The sequence below is a fragment of the Callospermophilus lateralis genome, chromosome 4 (genome assembly GCF_048772815.1).
Source record: "Callospermophilus lateralis isolate mCalLat2 chromosome 4, mCalLat2.hap1, whole genome shotgun sequence".
In the NCBI taxonomy this organism is placed as follows: Eukaryota; Metazoa; Chordata; class Mammalia; order Rodentia; family Sciuridae; genus Callospermophilus; species Callospermophilus lateralis.
In genome coordinates, this window is record NC_135308.1 from 118,828,433 (window position 1) to 118,845,065 (window position 16,633).

At 35.5% G+C, this 16,633-nt stretch overlaps 1 protein-coding gene across 1 annotated transcript in view; it reads left to right on the forward strand.

The window, feature by feature from the left end:
* Window positions 1-1,010: 1,010 nt before the first annotated feature.
* The window catches only part of Cand1 (cullin associated and neddylation dissociated 1), a 37,087-nt gene continuing 21,464 nt past the window's right edge, over window positions 1,011-16,633 (forward strand). The window contains exons 1-2 of the mRNA XM_076854838.1: window positions 1,011-1,391; window positions 11,551-11,694. Of these exons, the coding sequence (XP_076710953.1) occupies window positions 1,324-1,391; window positions 11,551-11,694 (212 nt within the window). The 5' untranslated portion in view covers window positions 1,011-1,323. The remainder of the gene's footprint in view (window positions 1,392-11,550; window positions 11,695-16,633) is intronic.

Sequence of the window (16,633 nt, forward strand, 5' to 3'; positions counted from 1 at the left end):
GCTTCTCTATGTATATGAGGGCACAATAAAATAAACAGCTGTAGGATCGTCAAATGCACAAAATAGAATGCAGAAGATAGTCTTTTAACATTCTAAAACGAGTGTCCCCCAATAAAATCGTCTGTAGCTGTATATTATTCTTACTAAGGTCCTGCGGATTTAGAACTGGTTTTTTGATTCACGAAAGCAGTGGGTCTAGCCAGAAGTGAGGCTCCGGGCCTTCGGATGGGTAAGGAAGCACCAATTGATCTGCAATGCGCTTGCCCAAACCGCAGCAGCCTTGCTCTGCAAACATCGCAAATGGGGGTGGGGGGGGGAGGTGTGTGTGGGAGGGGCGCGTGGAGGAAAACAAGAACCCAAGGCAGAAACCAAGAGCACGCTGATAGAAAGGTTGTATCCAGCAAGCAGCTTAGATCGCCTGCAAATCCCAGCATCCCCGCCTCCGACGGGAGCCAGTGAGGAAGAGACAAGTTCCTACAGCCAATCACATCCCAATGCAGCCTATCACCCTACTGAATTCTGGGACTTGTGGTTTTCACGTTGGCAACACTACATCATGGTGGTTAAGGCTAAAAGCCACGCACGCGTCCGTATTACAACGAGAGCTCCATTTTATGTCTTCTGTTGGTCTCTAAGCTAGTTCCCTATTACTATTACTCCCAGACCTTACACGTCTTAGGAGTCATAAACGTTTTCTGTCAATGTCATACGAAAGAAAACATTCAACCTATTTTCTGAAAATATACTCGTCCCTCTAGTCTTCCGTCCATTAACCGTCGCCCTAGAGTCTCGCGAGAACAGCCCCGTTGAATCGTTGTCATGCCTCCTGAAGGCGGTTCACGCGAAGACTGACATTGACTTCAGCCAACAGAATTGCCCTTTAACTAGCCCCTCCACAGCGTGCCTGGAGAGGCCTCGTGAACTCTGACCTCAGCTTTCCGTAGCGTCCCGCGTCTGCCACCCCCGCCCGCGGAGCGAAGGAGGCGGGTTTTGGCCTCTTGCCCTAGGGAGCGAGTGCGGAGGGAGTGGGAGCGAGACGGCCCGAGTGGAAGTGTCTGGCTTCCTCCCGTAGAGGCCCTGCTGTACGCCCCGCCGCTCATGTACGCCGCCGTCGTTAGGCCGGCCCCCTAACTCTGCTTCCCCCGGGACAGGCTCACGTCTCTTCGGGGAGGGGGCATCCTGTAGAGGCGCCTCCAGTCAGCGCCAGCGTCGCTCTGCGACCCTGGAAGCGGGAGCCGCGGCAAGCGAGAGGAGGAGCCCCAGCAGCGGCGGCAGCGGGCAGCAGCAGTCACAGCGCCAGCGGGCGGGATCGAGGCCGTCAACATGGCGAGCGCTTCGTACCATATTTCCAATTTGCTGGAAAAAATGACATCCAGCGACAAGGACTTTAGGTGAGGTCGAAATCCGATTCTAACCCACCTCGGGGGTCCCCCATCCACGGCCCCGGCCTGCACGCCGGCCTGGCCCCACCCCTTCGGCCTTGGCCCGGCTGCCTCTCTTCCCCGAGGTTTTCAGCCCATCGCTCGCTCCCGCTTCCCCGCGGGTCTCCTCCAGCCCCCGCCCCCAGCCTTTCCTCTAGGCGGTTGTCCGCCGCGGCTCCGATCCCTTCCTTCTGGGTCTCTAAGCGTCCCCGCCGCATTCCTTGGCCCCGGCGACGTGGTTCCCGCGTCCCCGGCAGTGCGGAGGCCCAGAGTCACCCAGTATTGTAGTGGAGGGAGTCGCTCTAGGCGCGGAGACCCGGCGGCTGGGCCTACTCGCCGGCCCTCCGAGACGCTAGGCCTCCGAACGCGCCCGGGCCCTAGCTGCTGCCCGCTCAGGGACGCAGCATCTGCCCGCTCTCCCACAGATGTGGACCTGGCTGCGTTCAGCTGGAACGATGAACTTTTTTGAGCTCTTCGCTGATTGGGTTATGTACTCTTTCTTCGGATACTGCTTTTTGGAGAAGGTGGGGAGAAGGGGGAGGGGAGCTGGGATGAAGGAAACTTGGCCGGTAGGGTTTTCCCGCCAGCATCTTGTCAGTCTTCCTTGTCAGGTGAAACCCACGCAAGATCACGGGATTTCTGAGAGTCTCGTATCCTTAGATCCAAAATCACTGCCGGAGGGTTGACTTGCTGAACCTTAAACCACGCAAACGAATCTTCTTGAAAGACGGGCTGGTGAACATGAAGCTTTAGTACAGTAGTTCTGATCCAGGAGACTTGTACTGTTGATTTCAAATTCTTGTAACATGCACATTTAAGATTTGTTATATTTTCACTTTTTTTTTTCACACTACAGGTATTGTTACATTCCTTACTGCCTGCCTTATATTTCTTCACAAATAAATAAGCTCTCCATCAAAAAGAAAAAAAGCTATTGATAACCTAAGTTTTCTTCTCTGTAGTAATTGTAATTAGCGTTCTTTTTAATCTTCAATTAAAATTATGGGTAAAGAACTTCCTTTTCTATTTGTATGAGCAATAAGTTTTAACACCGGAAAATGTGTTCAGACCTTGTCTCTTGGGAAGAAATTTTCCAATTTCTGAAAAAAGGAACCATGAAAAAAATCAACGATGGTGTTCCAAAACAAATTTGAAAGTTTTGCTACCAAGAGAGCTTTTAAGTGTTCTATTTGTAATTTCTAAAAACTAATTTGCTGAAGATAGTTTAGTGCCCTGTTTGGGTTTTTTGGAATTTTAGATTTGTGTAGTTCTAGGACCAAAATCAAGATTATTGAAGGAAATAAAATTTTTATGTATTGTAGGATGGGGTTGTAGTTCAGTGGTAGACCGTTGGTCTAGCATGTGCAAGACCCTGGGTTGGATCCTCAGCACCACATAAAAATAAATAAAATAAAGGTATTGTGTACAACAACAATTAAAAAACAAATATTAAAAAATTTTATGTATTGTTTTAAGGATTGGGATGCTGTTTGATTCCCTTTGGAGTTTTGCTTTTTCACATTTCGAGTCTTGAAATTTAAATAAATGTTTGAATGGAACATACATACATACATACATACATACATACCTTTGGATCATATAAGGTGTGTGGTGTGATTTCCTCATACCCTATGTCAGATTGGTTATTCTTATAAAAGTACTAAATTTCATTCTAATTTTAATTTTAGTCTAAAGGTAGTGCTTCCACCATACTAATACAATTTTGTTCAACTAGACTGAATCAGATATGGATAATATGTTTAGGAAGAATAAAGAAATCATGTCACGTGGTGATGCCATGGATGTGATTATTGATTGAAGTTCCCTTATATTTCTGGCAAAAGAAAGTAATGCATATATGCCTGAGTTTTTGTTTTCTAAATAAACTATATGAAAGAAATAATACTTTCATGTTCAACTATAGTGATTGCTGAACTTGATAAGAATTATCTATTTACTTGGGTTGGAATGCATTAAAACTTTGCTTAGAGGGTTGGTTTATTGATATAGTTCTAATGGTTGGTGAATGCTATTAAATGTATCTTGAGGAACAATAAGTGACTTTCAGTAATTTGGCATCTTTAATATTTTTATTAACTGTTTTAAAGATTTTCTTGTAATATGCTTTAGCCATCTGTTAACAAACAAGTCCTTGGAACTAAAGCACCTTGTGTATTAATTAACAGACATTTAAAGATTAAAATAGCATTTGAAGTATTTTGAGGATTTTTCTCCATATTTTCTATATAGGCATTTATTTTACATTTTTTAAATGATGCTTTGTTCACATAGAAATTTAGTTATTTTGATGTAAGTACCGGAATCCTGATTACATATTTTAAAATAATTAGTGCCAAGAGGATCTTGAGGGCAAGGATAATTAACATTATTGGATGCTTAACTAAGGTGTCTAAAGTACTCTATCTTGTACAAAGGAAAGCAGAAGAAAATAGTGCTGCCAAAATGAAGAAAGTTCTATTTTCTTGATAAAATCTAGGAGAATTTTACCCAGTCACAAGATAGGAGTTCTAGTCATGCACTATTCTTTGTTGTGAACTGTGAGATCTTGGGCAAGTTACTTGAGATTACATTTTCACTTCTGAGAGGCTTGCACAGGTATAATTACAAAAGGTCTCTTATGGGTCTGAAGTTTCAGGTTTCTACTTAGCTAACTACATAGCTCGTTAAGAAGAGAAGGTAGAGAAACATGCAAAATTTAGAATTTTGAAATTCCAGCATTTAAAAATCTTTTTGTAGATATAAAACTTAACCAGTTTTTTTTAAATTATTATTTCATGTGTTAGTATTCTTCATTATTTGATTGTAGGATATTAAGAGTTTGGAGAAATGGAGAAGCTTTGGGAAGAGAAATGTCAAGACTGGAACCTTTTAATAAAATGGGACATTTGTGTGTATCCTAATAATGAGGATAGTGCCTGTCACCTACTAGTCTTAATTTTTTGGGAAAAAAAATCTTTAAAATAATAAATGCTAATTCAGATAACTCTTTAAAATAAAAATGAAGAAACATTCTTTAGGAGAGTACCTTAGAATAGTTCTCATCACTTACTTAAAGGAAACACCTTCTGCTTCTCCCTCCACACCCAGAAAACCTTTATATCAGTATGTTTTGGTGATTAGGTGATTGTGTGAAAGCTTTGAGGTAAATGAGCCCTGTGAGTGAGTAGTCCATACATGACTATTAATAGTGAGCATTCAGTGGGTGGAGGCAACTTTTCATCTGCTCACTACCAACTTAATTAAAGTATTGCAAAGAATCAAAAGCTAAGGAAAATATTCACTTGTCTCTCTGTACATATATATTTCTGCTTACTGTGAACGTCATATACTTTATTCTTCATAAGTAGTAAAAGTAGACAGTAACTGTATTACCATTAAGGAAACTGAGATTTGGCTTAGTTATTTCCCCTACGTCATGATAGATTGGGGATTTATAGAATCTCTTTACCCATGAACTCTTATTTCCTGCCCCCTCACTAATAAATGTTTATTTAAATAAAACATGAAGATATATAACCTTTCAGAATCACATAATCTGCCCATGAACTCTTAATTACCATGCTATGCTACTTCTCTAGAGTTTTAACTAGTGGCATTATAAGTCAGGCCTTAAATTTCAGTTGCCTCTAAAATTAGGCTTATGGAATATTTTATGCTGGAAAATACTTTTAATGATTCTTTGAGAGGAACTTAAGAAAGATCCATTGCTTGCCCTTAGTGAGTATACATGTTTGCTGAGTGGTCAAGACACTATTGTAAAAAGATAAATTATACCATGGCAATGTGTAAGTGTCAGGCATTAAGTGGCAGAGAAGATTAAAGTAAGGAGATTCATATTCATGGAGAGATCTTAGTAAGGTCTTGAAATTCTCAGTAGAAAATGTGAGAAAAAGTATGCAAGCACACTACAAAATTTCACTAGGGGAGGGGGAGAAAATAATCTTGACTATAGATGGGCGGGTATTGTTCAGAAACTTGTTAAGGACAGAAACCTTGTCTTACTGAACTGAAACCGGTAGAATTCTTTAGCCTTGTGGTTCTTCAGTAAGTGCTTATTCCAGAGTTAAGAAAAAAAGTGTGTGTGTACACACATATATAAGTATACACACATATATAAAAGAATTGTAAGAAATCTCTTTAATAAACCATTGTAAAATCATTTTGTTTAAATACCTCTCTATGCAATCTTAATCACTATTATAGAATACGAGTATTTCTCAGTTGCAGAATGGTTTATGATACAAGTTTGTTAAGGTGTTTTGGATATTTGAAGACATTTTCTCTCAAAAAATGTTTAAAATGCTAAAAAAAAAAAAAAATTAGACCTGTTAAGGAATCATAAGCAAAACACCTCCTTTCCCCTTCCACCCCTCTGCTCTATCTAGAGTTCTTCTATTCCTCCCATGTTCCTTCTCCCTACCCCAGTATGAGTTAGTGAGCTTATATCGGAGAAAACATTCACCATTTGTTTTTTGGGGATTGACTAACTTCACTTAGCATTATGTTCTCCAGCTGCATCCATTTACCTGCAAATGCCATTTTTGTTCTCTTTTGATGCTGAATAATATTCCATTGTGTATATATGCCACATTTTTTTAATCCATTCATCTACTAAAGGGCATCTAGGTTGGTTCCAGAGTTTAGCTATTGTTAATTGTGCTGCTATAAACCTTGATGTGGCTGTGTCCCTGTAGTATGCTGTTTTTAAGTCCTTTGGGTATAGACCGAAGAGAGGGATAGCTGGGTCAAATGGTGGTTTCATTCCAAGTTAAGGAATCTCCATACTGCTTTCCATATTGGCTGCACCAGTTTGCAGTCCTACCAGCAATGTATGAGTGTGCCTCTTCCCCCACATCCTCCCCAACACTTATTATTATTTGTCTTCATAGTAGCTGCCTTTCTGACTGGAGTAAGATAAAATCTTAGAGTGGTTTTGATTTGCATTTCTCTAATTGCTGGAGATGATGAACACTTTTTCATATATTTGTTGATTGATTGAATAGCCTCTTTGATTTGTTTTTGTATTTGATTTGCCAGAATTTTACTGAGAATTTTTGCATCTATGTTCATTAGAAATATTGGTCTGAAGTTTTCTTTCTTTGATATGACTTTGCCTGGTTTTGGAATCAGGGTGATATTGGCCTCATAGAATGAGTTTGGAAGTGCTGCCTCTTTTTCTATTTCCTGAAATAAATTGAAGAGTATTGGTATTAGTGCTTCTTTAAAGGTCTTATAAAACTCAGCGGTGTATCTATCCGGTCCTGGGCTTTTCTTGGTTGGTAGGCTTCTGATGGAATCTTCTATTTCATCACTTGATATTGGTCTGTTTAAACTGTGTATATCTTTGGTTCAGTGAATATTTTCATTGGTCTATCTATTTGACATTTAAGTACTGTTTATCACTTTTTTTTCCTTTCAGAGTTTCTTACATAGGTATCCTGGACACAGGTTAGGCTTAATGTTCATCACAGTGAGGGAGAACACATACAACAGGGTCTTGGAGGTTGTTAGAAGGAACCTATTTATCTGGGTCATTTAAGGAAAGGTCTAAGGAAGTAGGGCTTTACTTTAAATTGATGTTTCTATGACCTGGCATCTTAAATTTTATAGGGATTTCTGGGCAGTGGTGCATATCTGTAATCCCAGCAACTAGGGAGGCTGAAGCAAGGACTGTAATTGGTAAAGAAGTAGCACTCATTTAACTAGAGAAGGGGGACATTTTGGTATTTGTGGTGTTCAGTGACCTTGTCTGAAATGGATGTTCTATGAGATTGTTTTATGTCAAAGAAAAGTATATGCTTTAGTTGTAAGCATTAAGTCAGTTTTAATAACATTTGGGTTTAGATATGAGATTCACATCAGTTTCTGGATGTCAGGGGCTGCATATTTTTGCTGGTGGTTGTTTTTTGTTTGTCTGTTTTTTCTTCCAGTTCCTATTTATGGCCAACTGCAGATGAAGTTGTGCTACAGGACTTTGATCCATGGTATTTATATCTTCATTGTGACTGAAGAGTTTGTTGATTTAAGATTAGCAACATACTTATTCAGGGTAGTTGTACTTAAACCAGAGTTAATTCTTTCTCATTCTAGTGAAAGATGAGTGATTGAACCATTTGATGTGACAGTGGCTGTACAGTTACATTAAGACTAGACAAAGATACATCAGTGATGGTAATACCCACGTCTTTCTACTTCTTTCTTCCTCTTTATCCATTACTTTGCTTAAGTCTAATCCATTTTGAAGAACTATTTTACCTGATAATCTCAAATATAGTTAACCCTTATTCTTGTAGTAATTGCTTTCTGTGAAATTGCCACAAACATCAAATTTTCATATATGGAACCCTTGCTTCTATGGAAATTAAAAGGTTAGATTATTCTGAGCCCCTCGTCAAAACATTTTTTCTAGTTTTATATGTACTTCTGTTTAAAGACATCTTATTTAATATACTTGGCTCATTAACATTGAACTCTGAGTCAGTAGTACTGTAATTCATGCCTGAATGAAGCTTATCAATTTTTTTTTTCCCTGAAGGCCCATCTCAGCCTTCTTGCACTGAGGGATCCTAGCTGGACAGCATTTTAGAACTGTGCATGGGGGCTGTATTAAATAGTAAAATCACTAATAAAGGTACCAATGTGGAAAACCTGGCACTAAATAAGCTAAGAAGATATTTGTTTATAATTATGAGAGTTGAAACATAGAGTTGAAAGTAGGAGGCCTTTGAGAATGTATGTGTTCAGTGATTCAAACTTTTTACCATTCTTTACTTGTTTGCAAATGATTATGAAATGAGGAGTATTAATTTGGGGCTTATGAATAAATTTAGCCAGTAGGCAAATTTGCAGATATGTATCTGCAAAACTTGAGGATCAGCGCTCCATTTTTCCCCATTTTTATTGATAACCGTAATTCAAACTACCGTAATTTCTTGGTTTAGACTGCTGTACTGATTCTCCAAACTGGTCTCCATTCAGTCAGGCTAAATGAAGATTGGTTCTCTCTAAAGTGTTGTCCATAGTAGTGGCTAGAATAGTATTTCTGAAAGGCAGATCTGTTTATTGCATTTACTTCCCATCTTGATCCCATATGCCTTTCAGTAACTTTCCATTACTCTTAGAATAAAAACTAAAATCCTAATGTGATCTACAAATCACTTTGATTCCATCTCTTGTTTACCTGACATCAGTTTTCTCCCTACTCCTGAATAATTCTGCCTGTTCTTCAGAATTTTTCTTCTCTGACCCATACATAACCCCTAATTTAGTCTAGGTCAGGTTACTTTGTTATACCATTTTTTGTTGTTGTTGGCATAGTATAGTACTACTATATACATAGTAGATTTTCATTACATAGTGAATAGACATATATATATAGGGCCATTCCTAGCTTGGCCTCAACCTACATTTTCATTTTTTTCTATTAGGTTTCGGTGCTTTAGTCACACTAAACAACTACCCATTCCTTCACTGTGATGTTCTCTGCTCCCTGCCATCACTACCACAAAAAGAAAAAAAAAATGTAAATCCCAAGCCAACTTTTCTCCGTGAGATCCAAAATGACAGGCAGTTCTTTGATGTACTCGTTTTTTATGCTCTTGAGTACTGTTTTAAAGCAAAATGTTTAACAGTAAGAGTTGTCTATTTACACTGAGCGCAGTGGTACATGAAACTGGAGAGAGGTCTGAGACGGGAGGATCACAAGTTCAAAGCCAGCTCAGCAATGGAGAGGCACTAAACAACTCAGTGAGACCCTGATTCTAAATAAAATATAAAATAGGGTTGGGATATGGCTCAGTGGTTGAATGCCCCTGAGTTCAATTCCCCATACCAAAAAAAAAAGGCTCAGTGGTAGAGTGCTTGCCTAGCATGTGTAAGGCACTGGGTTTGATTCTCAGTACAACATGTAAATAAATAAATAAAATAAAGGTTCATTAACATCCAAAACATATACTTAAAAAAAAAAAAAGTACAGGACTTAGTCTGCATATATCTGCATATATCATCTTGGTCCTTAGCACCATAACCTAAAACGGTAATATCTGCTGAAGGGTCATTTCCAAATTAGCTGTTGAATCTGCTATGGACAGCCTTTCAACTGGTCTGACAACTTTCCTTAGAAGGAGATATATTATGCATTTTTTAAATCAAATTAATGGAAGAAAGTACTCCCAGAACTTTCTGGCTTCAGAATCACCATTCAGAAGTAATTCTTGATATTACAATATGTCAATCCACTTTTTCTGATGTTTAAAAATACCGTCTATTGCTAATTTCGCTGATGCTCATTTCACCTTTATTTATTTATTTAAATTTAACCATTTCAAAAATTTCAAAAATTGGTAGACTTCTTTATACAGAATAAGCTTTTTGAGGTCAGGGCCAAGACTTATTCACCTTTTATCTTTCCTTAGCTCTTAGCTTAGCCTTTCCAGCCTATAATAAGCAGTGAATAAGTAAATGACTAAGGAATGAATTTGTGTACTAGAGCTCATTTAGAACCATAAGAACAATTTTTTATTTGGAGTTATCTGCATTTTCCTTAAGTTGATGATCAGTGTTTCTCTTGAAGCACTTAACTGGCTTTGCAGAGGTCTTTGGGTTATTTAACTTCTATGGTTATTTAATGTATTTTATTTAAGTAAAATGGTTAAGTTGCTTTTCAGTGCATTGTATGTACAAGTACTTGTATTAATGTGCTGTGCAGTTTTCTTCCACTTCAAAATATTATGAAAATTATGTGGTTCTAATTTTGTCTTCATATTTTATAATGGGGAGAAACTTCCAATTTTTTAAAAAGTACATGCCTCATTTTTCTTTTATTGTCTCGATGTGAATATAAACTTTATAAGCTGTTTTACAGAACTTGATAAGAATTGAACTACATGGCTTACATATAGTTTAAAACTTAATTAGTATTAAACGAACATCTTGGTTATTAGAATTATCCTTAAAATTATAAGTAGTGAATTGCTAAATTACATTGTCAGCCTTTACCATATAGTTTATTGCCACACTGCCTATCTCCATAGTTGTTTGTCAGTTTAGCTCCAATTGTTGTCACTAGCTGTGTTTTAAGAATTTAAACATGGATTTTAACATTCACGCATAAAACAGAATATTCGATTTTTATTCAAACTGGATCAGGTTCAATAAAAGAGAAAGATGTTAATAAAAAGGTGTTAAGTAGTTGTCATTTAAGTTGGATTATTTTAATGAGTAGAATGTAGCTGAGAATTATGAGAAAAGTTGATTTGGCTTTAAACAGGTCTTAGGGCTTTATTTGAATATGAGTACCTTGTATTCTGAGAAACTAATTTAAAAAAATAGTAAATTTTGTGGTAATGTACATTCGGGAAAAACCCAAGATCCTATTTATCTTACCCTCTGTTCAGCTTTTTTATTTAAAGCTTAGGGTAGATGATTGATCACTCTAGGGTATTTTCAGACTGTTTAGTTCTAAACTTTACTTTCCCTAAGATTCTTAAGGAGGGGGGGAGAGGTAGAAGTCAGGTACAACAACTTTCTAGAATTACCTCCTCACCATTTAGAAAATACACTTGATTTCTTGTGACAGAGTTGGAATGGGCATAAGACTTTATACTGGAAAATTTCTAGTAATTTATAATATGTGACCCCTGATGGAACATACACAATAATGGTATGAAGAATGTATTCTTAATGTTTGTGGTTAAGGGCTTCATAGATAAATTAAAATCCTATGCAAAAAAGAAAAAAACAATTTCCCTAAGAACAGTAAAAAAATTACTTAGAATGAATGAACGTTCACTGCAGGTCATGTTAGTAAATATGAAATCAAGACTGACCAGGGGATAATAATTTTGAATGATGTTACTTAGACCTAATATAAGAGCATATTGGGACTTAAAAAATATCCATCTGAATATAATAATTTTTAAATGTAATCTGTTATCCTCTTTGGTAGCATTTAAATTTATGATCACTTAAAAGAGTTTTTGTAATATACTGTGTTCCTAATATGTAAATGATATAGCATTGGATTTGAAAGATGCTTTATTATTATTATTTGTTATTTATTATTAATGCTTTAAATTTTTTGAATTAACAAATTTTAATTTGTTAATAGGTTTATGGCTACAAATGATTTGATGACAGAATTGCAGAAAGATTCCATCAAGTTGGATGATGATAGTGAAAGGAAAGTAGTAAAAATGATTTTGAAGTTATTGGAAGATAAAAATGGTGAGGTACAGAATTTAGCTGTCAAATGGTAAGTTGTATTTTGCTACTCCTGTGCCTGAAAACACTCCATATCATTGGTAATTATCTTATTTTGTTTCTAGGTTTTTAAAAATAAATTTTAGGTTACTAGTGAATGTTTAGTGTTTGTGGTATATATATTTCCATACATAATGTAAATTAATGAGCTTTTCATGGTATTTCTTTTAACGCTTTTAGAATATATATAGGGAATTCCAGAAGCAATGGTTCTCCAACTTATTTAGCCATAGTCTAATTTTTCATATGGGTAAAAGCCTGTTTGCCTCTGAAATATTAATTTCAATAGTGATGGGATTTAAAAACCAAATGTTGAAGGAAAATCAACATTCATTTTTAAAAAACTCCTTATTTAATAAAGAATGGAAGCAATCAAAGCCATAGTTAAAACTGATGATACAATGGTTACGAAGAATCTTTCCTTAAAATAATGGAAATTCTAATTGTTTTTGGATATATAATGCAATAAATAGGAGCTTCTTGTTAGGCACGATGTTGGCAGTTTGGTTTCTGCTTAGAATAATTGGGTACAGAATCTGAATTCTTAAAAATTTTTGTTAATATACCTATTTAATTTGCAAATACTAAATTTTAGAAATTAATTTATATACCAAGTTATTAGTAAGTATGACCTTCAACTTTACACAAAAATCAAACTGAAGTTATGTCATTTTTGTGTTTATCTTTGGTATCCATTTAAATAAAGCATTGTTCCATTATTGCTCCTTTGTTGAATCCTTAATAAAGGTTTCAAATTTATTTTAGGCTAAGTTCTTAAATATTTGCTGTAAAAGCAGGCAGAAAATGAAAAATCATTGGTCAACCAAAAATCTGTAGATACACAGTATAAATATCTCTAATTTGGAACATTTGCAAGTTTAAAACACATCTTCAGGAAATGATAAGTGTAGAATAATTCAACTGAATTAGTAATTTTACTCTTTCTATGTTATAATTGTTTCCTGTATGCCTGATAAGCAAAATTCAGCTTTGTTCAAAATGTGCTAAACATTTACTATCATCTTAAAGCAATAATAAGAAGTAGTCTTTGTCCCAAATTAAGTGTAGCAAAGTACATAGTTCTTAATTCACTTAAGTATGAATCTTTACTCAAGAGAGGTTGGAGAAGGAATATTCAAGAAAGTAAAGGAATTTAAGATAGAAAAGAATTCATTACCCAACAGAAAGATCTAAAAAGGTTCTTTGAGGTTTCAGATGTCTTTGAAATCTTAAAAAACAGATACCTCCAGTACAGATAGTTCTAGTACTGTTCCAGAACATAAGATCTGAATACCGTCCACTTTTATTTAAACTAATTACTGACAGTAAATCTTGATCAAAGATAACACTAGAAAGAGGCAACTATAGACCTCATTTAAATGTTCAAAAATAAATATAGCAAAAAGTTAAGAACAACACACCTATGACCTACTGGGGTTTAACACAGGTGTGTAAGGGTAATCACTTTATGAATATAGTTATTTTGTCATGTTTCCTATTGGCAAAGGAAGAAAGTACATAGTTGTCAACACACTGATAAAATTCAACATTGATTCTTGATTGAAAAAAAAAAAACACAAGTGCATTCATTACAATTAGAAAGGTGAAAACACATCTTCTCAAAAAACCAACACCATACTAAACATGCCATTAGAGTGAAGAATAGGTCGTCACTTATTTCAGGTAAATCACTTAATAATATAGGAATTGAAGGTCCCTGTTTATCATTAAATATTACATTTCTTCAAAAGCTAATAAAATACCAGATAAATTCACACTAAGGTCAGAGATAAAGCATCTGGGTATGTTTTTGTCTTTCTCTACTTTTTTTTTTTTTTTTTAAAGAGTATTAGTCACTATAAGGGACAATAGGAAAAAGCAAGTCAGTCAAGAAAAATGTAAATAATTCAGTGGGGTAGCAGAATGTAAAGTTTAAAAAATTAGTAGCTTTTCATTTACTTATGAAAATCAGTAGCTTTTCATATAAGCAGTTATAACCAATTAGCTATAATGGAAATGAATACCTATTTACTATAGCATCAGAAAAGACAAAACACCTAGAAGGAAGTGTAACAAGAAAATTTAACAGTGATGATCTTGAATGGGAGTGTTGTATAAGGTAAGGTTACAATTTTAACTTTTTCAAAACTTTTAAGAGGAAGCCAGTGCATTAATATTCACCTGTAATTTTAGCAACTCTAGAGGCTGAAATAGGGGGATCACAAGTTCGAGGCCAGCCTCTGCTACTTGGCAAGACCCAGTCTCAAAATAAAAGCAAACTAAAAGGGCTGAGAACGTGGCTCAGTGATAGAGTGTCCCTGGATTCAGTCCCCAATACTACCAAAGAAAAAAGTTCTGGGAGAAAAACTTTAAAATATTCTTAGATAAAAATGTTCTCAAGCAAATGGAAAGACATCTGTGTCCTTGGATTGGGTAGCTCAGCATCAGCATTGTAGAGTTGAAGCTAAGACAAATTGACTAAAGTTTATTGGGGTGGGGCAGGCCTGTGTATATAAAAGTTGAAAAAACTGAAAAAGTAAAACTATTTCTGGTGGTATAGGGGTAGTATTTAGCTCCATGAAACAAAAAAAATCATACTATTATGTCTATAATCAAAGCAGTTAGGTACTGGGGCATTCATAGACCAATGAAGCAAGTCATAAGGGTGGCATCACAGGGGGAAAGATGGAACACTTCCCCAAAAACTGGAAAACCATTTGAAAAGATGAAATTGTACTCTTTTTTTATTGGTTGTTCAAAACATTACAAAGCTCATGACATATCACCTTTCATACATTTGATTCAAGTGAGTTATGATCTCCCATTTTTACCCCAAGAAATTGTACTCTTATATAGCATCTCAATTCAAGTTTACATCGTTCAGATTTTGTTCACAATAAATTGGCTTCGCCTGTTATAAAACATACAGTGGAATATGGTATGTGCTGCTTTATGTCTGGCATTTTTTTCTCTCCTAACATCTGTGAAATTTGTTCATGTTATATGTATTAATAGTTTATGATTTTTTTTTATCGTTAGTAGTTCACTGATGTTATAATTTGCTTATTCATTTGGTTCCTTTCCATGGTTTGGCTATTGTGAATAAATGAACATTCTTGAAACAGTCCTTGTTCGGTCATGTATCTTTTTAATTTCATATTGATTGGTGCCTAGGAGTGAAATTGCTATTATCTATTTAGGTCTTTGAGAAGAGTTATTGCCCAAAGTATATGTTCCATTTTCTTAAGATTAACCAAATGTGCCACATTCTCACTATTTTTAGTTGGGTTGGTCTTTAGTTTTAGCCATTCTAGTAGATGTTTAACTGTGGTATTAACTTACATTTCTCTCATAACTAATGATGTTAAAACCTGTTTCATATGTTTCATTATTGACCATTTGTTTTCTGTGGATACTTTGATATTGAGTTTGTCCTTTCATTTATTAAGTTGTAGGATTTCTTCATGTCTACTGGACACAGGTTCTTTGGCACATATTTTTTGCAAATATTTTATACCAATTTGCTGAGTTTAAGTTGGTTTGTTTTTTGTGGTACTAGGAGTTAATCCCAAAGCTCATGTGCTAGACATTGACTCTACCACTGACCTATATCCCCAATCCTTAATTTTCTTTTCTGGTTATTGTTTTCTGTTTCCTCAGAAATCTTTGTTTACTTTGGGTTACTAAAACTTTCTGCTGATAATCCTTACAGGTTTAGCTTGTGTTTTTAGTTCTATGATCTATTGTGAATAATTTTTGCAGAAAATTAGGTTCACTTTTTTTTTATGTAGATATCTAGTTGTTGTAGCACTGCTTATCGAAAAGACCTTCTTTTCTTACTGAATTACCTTTGCATTTTTGACAACAAATCATTTGACTATAAAAGTGTCTGTGTTTGTAGACTTTCTTCTGTTCCATTGATCTGTTTGTCTGTTCTTATACCAGTTTTTTTTTTCTTTTAACATTTATTAAGATTTGTGTTATAGTGTACCTGCTATATGGTAGATCTTGGTGAATATTTCCTGTTCACTTAAAAAGAGAGTATATTCTTTAGTTGTTGGTTAAAGTGTTTTATAAATGTCAGCTCAGGATAGTCGATAGTGTTTTAGATTTATATCTTGTCTGACTTTTTTGTTTGGATAATCTTGATTACTAAGAGGGATTTTTAAATTTCCAACTATAATTGTTGATTTATCATTTTTCTTTGTAATATCAGTTTTCCTTTCATTTTAAAATTGTATTATTTAAAGACAAAATTATTGGCATTTGTTTAAACAGTTAGGAAAACTATTCAGGGTTGTTGTGACAGGCGTCAGGATTATTGCAAAAGCAGACATGGAAATTCTATATTCTTTTAATCCCAAACATGAAAGAAAGTTCCAAAAAATATAAAAGCAGTACTGTTTCCAGTACTTTTTCTGATTTTTGAGAATGTAATTACTTTTCTTAAAAATGATACTACTCCTCAGATATTTGTCTTAACTGTGAATACAAGGATCAGTGGAGACATAAATGAAGGAATTAGGAGACCGTACCAGGGTGAGCCAATTCTTATTACCACTGAGCTGTACAGACCCAGCAAGTACAGAGCAAAGGTCAAGGCCTAATTGAAAAGTGGTCTCAGAGAAACCTAACTAAAATTTGGTGACTGTGAACACATTTATTATAATTGTTATGTCTTCTTGATATTTGAGTCTTTGAGTATGTTTTTCTTGTAGACAACAGGAAATTGGATGTGGCTTTTTTTTTTTTATTCAGTTTTATAATTTCTGCTGTTCGGTGGAGTGTTTATAGTTGATTCACTGACATTTATTGTAAGTATTGATATGGCTGGATTTTGGCATGTCATTTACATTTATTTTCAGGTTTTGTTATTATTTTCCCCCTACTTTCTTTTGGGGTAATCATATACTTAACACAGCACTTCCTGA